The sequence below is a fragment of the Enhydra lutris genome, unplaced genomic scaffold (assembly GCF_002288905.1).
Source record: "Enhydra lutris kenyoni isolate GAN:26980312 unplaced genomic scaffold, ASM228890v2 scaffoldscaffold10, whole genome shotgun sequence".
Lineage (NCBI taxonomy): Eukaryota > Metazoa > Chordata > Mammalia > Carnivora > Mustelidae > Enhydra > Enhydra lutris.
The window spans coordinates 35,872,473-35,884,524 of NW_019154094.1; the positions used below are offsets into that span (position 1 = coordinate 35,872,473).

The following is a 12,052-nucleotide window of genomic DNA, read 5'->3' on the forward strand; positions in this document are numbered from 1 at the left end:
ATGTCACAGAAAGAGGTTTAACAAACAGGCTTTTGAACTATGTGCAGGGCCTTGGTCTGGCCGAGTCCAGACTGTGCTGAGCACCAGAGAAGGGCAGTGACTGCCTCCAGGAGCCCCTAACTGAGGGCCCCGTTCCTCAGCCCCCCATTTACCCCTTTGGCACATCATGCCTCTATGGGAGAGGTATCTTAGCTCTCCTGCACTGCTGTCACTTTTCACTTCTCCTCTTACACAAGATAGCACTGCTTCCCTTCTGGAGACCAAGCTTCTTCCTTCCAGAGTATCTTTAATTAGATTCTCAGGCAGGAGACCTGAGGCGACAGCTCTTGACTCTCACAGTGTCTTGGTGAGGTTTCATTTGTCACAGTGTGGGCATCTCAGGGGTGTGCTAAATACTTGATGTCCATTATATTTTAGGGTACCCTGATCTCCCAGATTCAAGTAATAACTACCCCTAGCGAACTTCTGTGTCAGAAAACACACATGAAGCTTTACTCTGGGTTCCTGGCACCTTATAAGCAGTCAGGAAATATGGGTCATTGTGCCTATTACTGTGATTTTCTCATTAGATCTTCATAACCACCATGTGGTACTGTTACCATGGCCATTTTTCCAATGAGAAAATTTGGGTTTCAGAGGTATCGTCACTTTCTAAGGTGATATCAGCTCATGAGTAGCAGAGCTGAAACCTGGGTGTCTCTGTCTCCAGAGACAGAATTCTCACACTTCACGCCCCAGCCCTCGCCTCTTAGGGGGATGCCTTCACTGTGGGGTTTTCACATTATACTAATGTGATGGCCATACATACACATGCACGTGCGCGCGCACACACACAGACACACACACACACGACACTCAGTGGGCCCTGTGCTAAGTGTTTTGTGGGCACCGTGGCAACTCTTCCGAGTGGGTTCAGAGAGACTGAGTAACTTGCCTCAGATGACAGAGCTAGTGAGTGAGGGACCCAAGGGGTTCTGACTGGAAAGCCTGCCCTCTAACCCCTTCATTCAGGAATGTTTTCCTTCCTTCGAGGCACTGGCAATATTTTTTCTTTTGATACTTACTAATAACCACTGGAGTATACCTTCCATTTCAGCAGAATGGCTGGTTACTTCAGGGACTCAGGACTGCCCTGAATCATCTCTTCCACCTTCCAGCCTCTGGCCTGGTTTAGTCCTGGTTCTCAGTGCTTACTCGTGTCTCTGTACCTAGTGTCTACTTTCTTAATTTGTTGACCACATTCTGTTTATAAAGCGGCTTCAGATCCTTGAGGGACTAAGGACTGATATAAATAATGCAAAATAAATATACTGGCTGTTGCAAAACATATATAGAAGTGTGTAATCCTCAGTCACTTGCCCTTCTCCCGTTTCATAAGAGGTTCCCCTCCCCTGGCCCTATCAGTTGACATCTGTTGGGTTAACCAGCTAGACGTTAAGCAGTGCGGTTTGTAGCTGGTGATCGCTTGTTGCGCTGTTACCAATGACAGATGGCAGGCTTTAGTTATTTATTTATTTGCTTACCTACTTAAAGTGCCTTTTTTTTTTTTTTTTGAGTGATCAGATTGTCCAAAGGATGCTTTTTAAGTTGCCTCCATGCGACAAGAAGACTAATGGGGTAGCAACTGAAGTTAATTGCCCCAAGGGGCCCCCTTCTGGTGCAGTCTCCTCGTGACCCCATGTGGGTGAACTATTGTATGGCTTATCTTGGTAAAAAAATGTAGTCACCATAATTAGGTGGTGATAGGTTGAGTTCTGAGTCCCCACCTCTCTCCTTTTGTTTGTAGACGGCATTAGCTCTCAAAGAAGTGAACAGTTAGAACTTGCTTTTTCATATTTGAGCAGTTTTCCAGAATTAATCTGTGTTGGGGGTTTACTTCTGGCACAGCCACTGAATATAAGCAGGATCTGATGGTTAGAAGGAGCCATGAAGTATTGGGTTGTGTTCATTCTTTCCTCAAATGATTAGGAAACTCCTTCTAGGTGTTGGGGCTCCTGTGGGTGCTCTGGAGAGAGCTGTAAAGCATACAGGTGTGGCATCTGGCCTCTTGGAGCTTGCACTCTGCATGAGACATGCAGTAAGTAGGTAAACAACAAATACAACAGAGACCACTTGCTACGAGGAGAATAAAACAGGGCAGGGGAGAATAAGCAGTTGACTGGTTTGCTGCCTCAGGCAGGATGGTCAGGGATGGCCTCGCTGAGGAAGTGATGTTAGTGGGGATGAGGGGACCCTAGCCATGGGAAGAGCCAGGAAAAGCAAGGAAGAGCAAGGCGGTGGCCCTGAGTGTCTGATATAGCACTCTGCTGGCATTCTCTTGGGTCAGTTTCATAAGGATAAATGGCTATTTTTAGTAAATCATCCTTAGGGTGATTATTGAATTACTGGGTCTTTTCCTTACTGGCCTACCAGTTTTATGGGGGGGCAGGGTCCAGGCCTCTTTTTGCTCACCATTACAACTCCTATGATGGGCGTAGAGCCCAGCACATGACAGGTGCAGAGTAAATACTGGATGGGTGGATAAACAGGGAGATGTGTAGGTGTCTGGATGAATGGGTAAGTGGATGGGATGATGGATGGATAGACGAAATAGTAAGAAACTTAAAAGAAGATAAAAGGTAGTAAAGTACAATGGAGGACACAAAAGGACACAAAAGACTTGAGCTTGGTTCAAAGAGTGTGGGAGTCTGGGAGGACTCATGACACACAGAATAAGGCCAAGCAGTAGGAAGGCAGTGACTTGTACTGCCACTGGGAGCCGTTGGAGGGGAAAAGATAGAATCAGGGAGCACAAGTAGGAAGGATGGATCTTGTGCTATATATTGAAAACAACCAGGAGTAAGGAAGAAGAGTGAGAGGGAAAGGAAAGAGCACAATCAAGAAGCGCTTTGTTGGCAAATGAGACCTACATTTGTCAAGGCAGCACTTGGGGCTAGGGGCTAGTGGCTAGAAGAAGGGTCAGGGACCACACTTGCCTTTTGGCAGATGGAAACACAGTGGCTTTCCCCGGGCCTGCTGGATCTGGTGGCAGGTGTTGCGGGGGTGGGGCAGGGTGAGAGATCGAGGAGTTAAGGGGCTACAATACAATGGCTGTTAAGGTTTTACTTTTTTCTAGGATTGCAAGCCTTAAGGCTACCTTCAGTAGGGAAATGCCATCTTTCCAAATGGGAGAGAATTTGAAATTGGCAGAAAGATCCAACCGGGAGAAGCAAATATATTGTTTGGAGCTTTGTTTTATTCCTCTGGAAATGACCGTATTGTATTTTTATGTAAATAATTCACAACAGCGTGGTGTTTGCAAAGGGGTGAAAAGAGAATACTCATAAATGAAGTTGAGACACCATATTGTGTTTTTACATCAACATTGTATACTATTGCTTGCAGTGGGCCCAGAAACAAATGTGCATCCAAGAGACAAGCTACCTGTTAACGTTGAGCTTCTTCATCTAACCACTCTCTACCTATCCTTCAAGACCTGGTTTGAAAATCACCTTTTCCACAAAGATTTTGGGATCACTGTGGCCACTGGCATCCTTGCCAGCTCCACGCTTCTAGGATGTAACTGTGTAGCTTCTGGAGCACTTTTTACTGACACATTTTTGTTTTACTTACGAACTTGTCACCCTGACCTGGTATGGAGCTTTGTAGGGGCGGAAAGCACGTCTTACCTGGTCTGTAGATATTCACAGGGCCGTGTGCAGTGGAGGGGCTCACAGAAGCCCTTCAACACATGACAGGACCTGCAGTAATCACCAAAAATACCTCGTTTCCATTGTTAAAGGAGTTGTTTTGGGTGTGTGCAGGTGCTTGTTCTTAGTAGGCCGGATTCTCCCCACCACCACCCCCCTTAGAATGTGTCTCAAGCCTGTGTGACTGTCCATCAGAGACATCCTGTGGCGGGCTGCTTTAAAGTCTCCGTGTAGGGACGCCTGGGTGGCTCAGTTGGTTAAGCCGCTGCCTTCGGCTCAGGTCGTGATCCCAGCGTCCTGGGATTGAGTCCCACATCGGGCTCCTTGCTCGTCAGGGAGCCTGCTTCTCCCTCTGCCTCTGCTTGCCATTCTGTCTGACTGTGCTCGCTCTCTCTCCCTCTCTCTCTCTGACAAATAAATAAATAAAATCTTAAAAAAAAAATTAAAAAATTAAAAAAAAAATAAAGTCTCTGTGTAGAAAACCTCAGGGTGTGCAGTCCGGAGAATGATAGTGCATGGAACCAACTTGGGTCCAAACCTAGACCATTTGTGAGGTTTTGCAGCTGGCTCGGATCTCCGTGAGATTTTGGTGTCTTGAGTGGGATTAGATCACTGGTCTGTCACCGTGTTGAAAACTCTGTGGGTTTTCCTCGGCAGCACTCCTTTTTCTGCCGGTTAACAGAAGACAAGAAGTCAGAAAGATTCTTCAAAGTCTTCTATGACCGAATGAAGGTGGCCCAGCAGGAAATCAAAGCAACAGTGACCGTGAACACCAGTGACTTGGGGAATAAAAAGAAAGATGATGAGGTAGACAGGGATGCCCCATCCCGGAAAAAAGGTAAGTGTTCCCCTGCGTGCAGCCCTTCCACCAGCTGGACCTACAGACTCCAAACTATTCTACCTGAGGCTTTCAGGAGAAGCAGACCAGTCTGGTTACAATGTAATTCTTCCCAAGTAAGCAGAGCTGAACTGCTCAAACTGTGGTTTGGCGGTTCTTCTTGTGTAAAAAGATGTATGTACCTTCTTCTTGGTCAAGCTCAAGGTTTTATTGGCAGGAAATCCATTTGTAATCTTTTCCTGTAATTTTCTATTCAATGGTAGGGAAAGTTAAAACACAAACTTAGGGGCACCTGAGTCTCTATGGGGAGTCTGCTTAAGATTCTCTCTCTCCTCTCCCTCTTGCTGTCTCATGCACATGCTCTCTTTCTCGCTCCCTCTTTAAAATAAATAAGTAATGGCTACATAATATTCCACTGTATCAAAATCTTGCCATTTGCAATGCCATGGATGGAACTAGAGGGTATTATGCTAAGGGAACTAAGTCAATCAGAGAAAGTCAATTATCACATGATCTCACTGATATGAGGAATATGAGAAACAAGGCAGAGGATCGTAGGGGAAGGGAAGGGAAAATGAAACAAGGTGAAACCAGAGAGGGAGACATAACATAAGAGACTCTTAATCTCAGGAAACAAACTGAGGGTTGCTGGAGTGGAGGGGGGTGGGAGGGATGGGGTGGTTGGGTGATGGACATTGGGGAGGGTATGTGCTATGGTGAGTGCTGTGAATTGTGTAAGACAGTGATTCACAGACCTGTACCCCTGAAACAAATAATACATTATATGTTAATTTAAAAAAATAATAAAAAATAAGTAAATCTTAAAAAAGACAAACACTTCAAAACTGGGTATGTATCACTTGTCACCTAATTTCCCCATATTTTTGAAATTATTTGAAAGTTTCTAAAGTTGTTCATTCATGCTCTCACTCAAAGAGAAGTCATACTTGGAAGTAGGTAGATGCACCAGTGTTCAAGTCAAATGGCTGTAACAGGCTAACGAGCCACTACGGGCCTCTTATTTTAAGTTGAGAACTGGGTTTCTTCAGCCACAGTACATTTGGCTTCTGGAGGATGAGTCACTGGAGGGGCTGATCTGTGCGCTGTGGGGTGTTTGACAGCATGTGTGGCCTCTACCCAATAGATATCAGTAGCCCACCCCTGCAGCAGACTAGAAGTGTCCTCAGAGTGTGCTGATTGTCCCCGGGGTTGGGGTGAGCACAAAGTCAGCTCTAGTTTATAACCACTGATCTAGAAAGGGAATAAAGAAAGGGAGAAAGGCTAAAATTTACTAAGTACTTTCTATGAACCAGGCACTATTCATCCTTTACTTGATTTGGAACTGAAATTAACCCTGTACAAGAGATAGAATTGTTACCCCCATTTTACAGATGAGGAAACTGAGGAGTGGAGACTGACTTGTCCTTGTTAAGGCTATGCAGTGAGTAGGTTTTGAACCCAGGCAGACTGGCTGCAGGGCACTGCACGCCTCACTCTGATGCCTTCCAGGGTCACTGTGAGGGTTCGATGAGGTAACACACAGTGCCTTGGTACTTAGTGGAAAGCGCTCAACTTATTGTCACCACAGTAACAGGACTTAACAGTTGTGATCCTTGTTATGTCAACTCTCTCAGAAGCTTCTCTAGGTAGAATTCACTGATCCTCTGTCCCCTTTGCAGATGAGGACCCTGAGGCCCAGATCCATACAGATTTGTGAGGCTGATAGAGCCAATTCTAAGACTTTTCCTCTAAAACAGTGCAAGCTTAGTTACAGTGTCAGAGCCATAAGCAAGTGGGCAGGGCATGACCCAGTTTCGATCGTAAGGACTAAGAGAAGTGTTTGTCCAACCTTGAAGATTTCTAGTGAATACCAGAACCTGCCTTTTTGAACATTATCTCTCATGCCGTGATTAGGACTCCTGAGGACTCAGCAGCATTGAGTGTCTTCTGTTTGCATTCTAGCCAAAGAGCCCTCAACACAAATAACGGAAGAGGTCCGAGATCAGCTCCTGGAGGCCTCTGCTGCCACCAGGAAAGCCTTCAGCACCTTCCGGAGGGAGGCTGACCCCGACGACCACTACCAGTCTGGGGAAGGCACCCAGGCCACAGCAGACAAGACCAAGGACGAGCTGGAGATGAGCGCGGTCATCACCATCATGCAGCCCATCCTCCGGTTCCTTCAGCTCCTGTGCGAAAACCACAACCGGGACCTGCAGGTGAGGGCAAGGCCCCTGGGACTTGCAGCTCCTCGGACATCTCTGTTCCCCTCGCCACCACCAGCTTCCTTGAGCTGAGGACCCAGGATGGTTCTGACCTCTGGGCAACTGACCCGTTTGTCTGTCTTCCCCACCATCTCCACAGGGACAGGAACCAAGTCTCTTGCTCACCAGTTTGGTGCCTCCTGCATATGTAGTGAAATGGGGGTATGTGCCTGTGTGTGCGTGCGGATGGTAGGCTGCCGCAGACACAGGTAAAACTTGGATGGACGCAGGATGGATGAATGATTAAATACACTAGACTTACAAAATCGGATACGTAGAAAGTTCTACTTAAATATGTGTTGGTTGAATGAATGACGTGGCCTTCCAGGGTTTTACACAAACAGCTGCTCAAATATATCTGTTGAACTGATTATTCCAGACATCTTCTGTCTACTTTTTTAATTGGTGTCGGGATGATAACGATGGCCAAGGTTTATCGGGTTCTTAGAATATTGTGGATGCTAAGTGTTGCTGATATCATTATATTCATTTTATAGTTGGGGGAACTGAGGTTCAGGGGACATAGTTAGGGAGTAAAGAACTGGGACTTGAACCCAGGCCATCTGGTGGTGGAGCTTGTGTGGTCAACCACCACGTTAAGATAGAGTTTATTTTCTTCCTTGAAAAGTTCCCCACCCGCAAAGCCTAGATGGAAGGACTAAGGATAGATTCCAGAGATGTCTCTTTCTTTCTTCCTTCCTCCCTCCCTCCCTTCCTTCCTCCCTCCCTCCCTCCCTTCCTTCCTTCCTTACTTTCTTTCTTTTTCTTTTTTTTTTTTAAGATTTTATTTATTTGACAGAGAGAGTGTATGTGTACAAGCAAGGGGAGCAGGAGAAGCTGCTCCCTGCTGAGCAGAGAGCCCAATGTGGGACTCGATCCCAGGACCCTGAAATCACGACCTGAGCTGAAGGCAGAGGCTTAACCGACTGAGCCACCCAGGTGCCCCAGAGATATTTTCTTTCTACTGAATGGGCATAGCTCTGTAGAGCCAATCACTGCCCAGGGGAAGGATGCTAGAGCACCAGGTCCTTGGCCATTACCTGGATTTGCTGCTGGCTTTTGGGAAAAACACCCCACTCTGCCTAAAAGGGATTGAGGATTAGCAAGAAAGTGTGTCTGAACAACTCCACTAAGATAGAATATTGCCTCCTAAAATAAACAAGTTGGCAGTGGTAGTTCAGTTACTTGAATAATGATGGTATGAAAAGGAAACTGTGGCAAAGAAATGTGCAGTCTTAAAATATTTGCCTTGCTGACTTTGTCCGTCAGGTGATGTGATGGCCTTTCACACGTCACCTGTGGCCAGACCCTTCGGGGCAGCCACTGTAAATCAGTCATACTTCAACCCTGCCACACAATCTACGCCTGGAAAAGTTGAGTAAGAAATTACATTGTTAAACAGTAAGACAGAACAGTGAAATAAAACCGGCTAAAGTCTGCAGTATTAACAACTTCTACACGGGTATTTATTTTTAATCAAATTGGTCTGAAGAGCCTGAGTTTTGAAAAGGCAGATATATCCAAGGTCATCCATCAGCCAAATCTGGCCCAAATTTAAAAAATGAAAGAATTTTCCATAAGACCCATTGGGCTCTTTTCCACATTGTTGTTCATTCATTTCCTCCATTGACCTTCCCTGCTTGATCCCTCTTAACATCTGAGTGTGGGATCTTAGCCCTTAGTTTTTCTTTCCTTGCCTGTTGCTCAAATATTCCAACTTTGGACATAAACCACATCGGCCCCAGATCCACTGGCCTGGGACTGCCAGGCCTAGCCGGGTAGAACAAAGTATTCATGATTCAAAGAGCCAGGGATGGGTTGTGGTCCCATTGGCTGGTGCTCTGTCTGCCGGCCAACTGTGCCCTCTCGCCTTCCATATGCACACCATTAGTCATGAGGGAGACTGGCCAAGGGAGTGTGAATGACACCATGGAAAGCCAGGCTGTCCCACCAGCAGGAAGGCAAAGCCAACTGTGGCATCTCCGTGGATGGGGGGGACCTCCCTGCTGCTGGCGCTATTTCTGGGCTGAGCTCAGTGGTCAGGGCCCTGTACTGTCCCCCCATCACTGCTGCCACTGATCTCCACCGACCTTGGGCTCCAAAGGGAAGTGGGTTGAGACCATGACTGTACGTCATCTGGGTGAGTACCTGCTGTGTGCCCGGCACTGGTGGTGACAGAGACCTCACGCCTCCCCTTACAGAGCTGAGAGTCTCAGGCAGGAGCCACTCGGGGAAGCCCAAGATTGCTGTGCAGCATGACAAGTGCTGTCGTGGTGTTGTTATCAGAGGGGTTTTGTGGGTTCGTAGCAGGCAAACCAGCCCGCTGTGCTTGTCCAGGAAGACTCCTCAGAGGACCTGATAACTGCCAGGTTCTGAGCTAAGAGAAGGCTGCCTCCAGTAGATTCCCTCCATGACTGGCAGAGGGGCCGTGCTGATGTCCTTGCTCTCAAGCCTGGTCTGCTTTCATGGACCTGTTCTGACTCCTTCACGGTACCCCCTTGATTTCCCTTCTTTACCATTGTACCCAGAGTCCACAGCGGAAGGAGAGTAAGGCTTTCATTGCATGAATTTGCCAGTTCTTGTTTAGAAGTCTTCACAGTTTTAGTTTTGTACCTTAGTGCTTCCTTTGAACTAAGGCCCTAAGAACCCCATGGACAGAATCACCATTCAATGACCTCTTCCAAAATTTGATTCTCCAACACATCGCTCTCTGGAAAGTAGTATTGGGGGAAAGGGAAGTCTAGAGTATATTTTAATATATTTTTTAAAAGTCTTAGCAGCTTAAAAAAAAAAAAAAAGTCTTAGCAACTTAATCTTTGAAAGTACCGTAAGCATTATCCAAGTCAGTGGTTTTACGCTTTTTTGGTTTTGGCCACAGAATCCTTTGTTTAAGATCTTATGCAGAAATGTACTAAGTAAAGCAGATGAGAGCAAAGCTGTTCTATTCGGAGGAGAAACTACAGTGCCCAAGAACTTTCCTTTCCTCCCTTACCTACCAGAGCCCTGAGAGGCGGTGCTTTCCAAGGATGCCCCTGGGTCCTACAGGGCCTAGTTGGAAAACCAGTGATCTGAACCAGTGGTTCTCAAGGGTAAAGGTTAGAATCATCTTTAAAGGCTCCCACTATGTCATACACACTGAGGTGTTGGTCAAATTGCTCTGATAGGATGACATTTGTAGAAATCTGGTTCTCAAAATGACAATTTTGAGTGGAAGTCACCTACTCTGAGTGCCACCATTTTGGCAGCATTCCAGAGCAGACAGTGGCTCTCTGGCTCAGGGTTTGCTTGTGTACCAAAGGGAGGAGAAGACCTCATGAGGACATTACTACCCACCCTGGTGTAAAGAAGTACCAGTAAGCTCAACGACAGAAGGAATTGGCCTTTCAAAGTTGCCCAGCATCTCTTGTCATATTTATAACCTTAACTTTACTGTTGGTAAATGTTTCGTAGAGATAAGGCCACTGCTTTTGACTTTGCCAAACAGCCAGTTGCTGCCTTAAACAAGCTTTGTCCACAGTAGTAAGAAACTTACTCGGAAGGACTATTCTGGAGACATTTTGCCTATGCTTTCCATCCTTCCCCTGAGGGGCTGCCTTTGCTTTGCAGCTGGTTTAAGGAACTCAGGTCTCTTAATGCTGAGAACTACTGTATGAGAACAGACTTGAAGTCTCTTCATTTCTCAGTCCACCCATCTCGACTTGGTCCCTGGCCTTTCAAGGAAAACCCCAAAAAGAACAGGATTTCTCTAGCCTAAGCAAGGCAGGGTGGTGTGTGCTAAGGGTGAAATCTATTCCCTGAACATAGGAGTCCCTGTGAGCCTCCTAGTGAGTGACATCGCTCTGTTTTTGCAGAGGACGGAGGAAATGGATCTGAGCTGGGGAAGGGAAAATTCCGGCTTAACACTGCAAAAACTATGAGCTGTGGGAGAGGCTTTCAAGAGAGGGCAGCCAATTATCCTTCATGGGGAGCTGAAACACAACTTGCTTGAGGACTTCACAAGTCCCCTCTCCTCCATCCACTCAATTTAATTCAGATTATTTTAGCCAGTGTTTATGAAGCACCTGGCATGCGCCAGTCACTGTGCTAGCCACCAGGCACCCTGTGCTATCAACATGGTCCTGGGTGGAGCTGACAGACATTTCTATAAGCACATCCTGAAGTGTAAGGAGAGGGGTGAGAGAGGTGTGTGCCATCCTCTGATCTCCCTGGAGTCAGGATGGAGGCTCAAGAGGGCTTCCTGAAGCAAGTGACTGAGACTCCATCCTAAAGGAAGATGAGTTCATCAGGGTAGAGATAGGGAGAGAATGACAGGAAGAGAGAATAGTTTGCCTGAAGCCCCAGAAGAATAGAATGAAGAGTGCTTGAAGAGTAGGAAGGAGTTCATTGCTTCCTGGCAGAGGGGCATGGTGGGAGCAGTGATGTCACTGAGCAGAGGGGCGGTGTCACTGGTGGGAGCAGTGATGTCACTGAGTGGAAAAGGGGGCATAGTGGGAGCAGTGATGTCACTGAGCAGAGGATGAGGCATGGTGGGAACAATGATGTCACTGAGTGGAGGAGGGGCATGGTGGGAACAGTGATGTCACTGAGCAGAGACGGGGGGACATGGTGGGAGCAGTCACACATGAGTTTGGGAGGCAACTGGCTTGGAGAGCCATGCTTTGAATTTTACCTTTAGACAGCCAGGCCCTCTCCTGTCCTCTTCCCGAAGAATTTTCCCTCCCTCTCTACATGATGAGGGGCTCAGCTAGGTCCCCAGATAGGTAACATCTTCCCTGAGGAACTGGGTTAAAGAGTGGCTGTGGAAGCCTACCATGGCTTCCTGTGGCCCTGAGAAAAACAATCATCGTATGACAGACATCGTATGACCACACAGTCTCAAATCATCCATCCTTCCTCCATCTCCCTCCCCTACCCAAGTGTTGGTTCAATTTTTAGACTAGTTAGGAAGGCTTGAGCATAAAGAATTAAAGTTAAGTTAGGAGAGTAGGCCAAAATGGTTGGTTTGATGGTCCAACATTCAACTTTGTTACCAGCTTGTAATCTGTACATTTATAAATACTTCAATGATACAAGGAATACATGAATAGACTCTCTCTATAGAAGTTCAAATGAAGATGTTAGTTAAAAAAAATTTATTCTTCTCCCCATCCCTACCTCTCTACCCAGAGAGAACTATTGTTGGTTCGGACAGTGAACCAATGGGTTGGCTGGTATCTTTCCAATCACTCTTCTGTGTATCTGGATGGGAGGAGTGTATACATACT

General features: G+C 46.6%; 1 protein-coding gene across 2 annotated transcripts in view; it reads left to right on the forward strand.

Annotated features, from left to right (window-relative positions):
• Window positions 1–12,052, forward strand: part of LOC111144005 (inositol 1,4,5-trisphosphate receptor type 1) — a 330,013-nt gene that overhangs the window by 251,295 nt on the left and 66,666 nt on the right. For both annotated transcript variants that reach the window (XM_022498062.1, XM_022498063.1), the window contains exons 42-43: window positions 4,347–4,527; window positions 6,490–6,743. In XM_022498062.1, coding sequence (XP_022353770.1) covers window positions 4,347–4,527; window positions 6,490–6,743 — 435 coding nt within the window. The remainder of the gene's footprint in view (window positions 1–4,346; window positions 4,528–6,489; window positions 6,744–12,052) is intronic.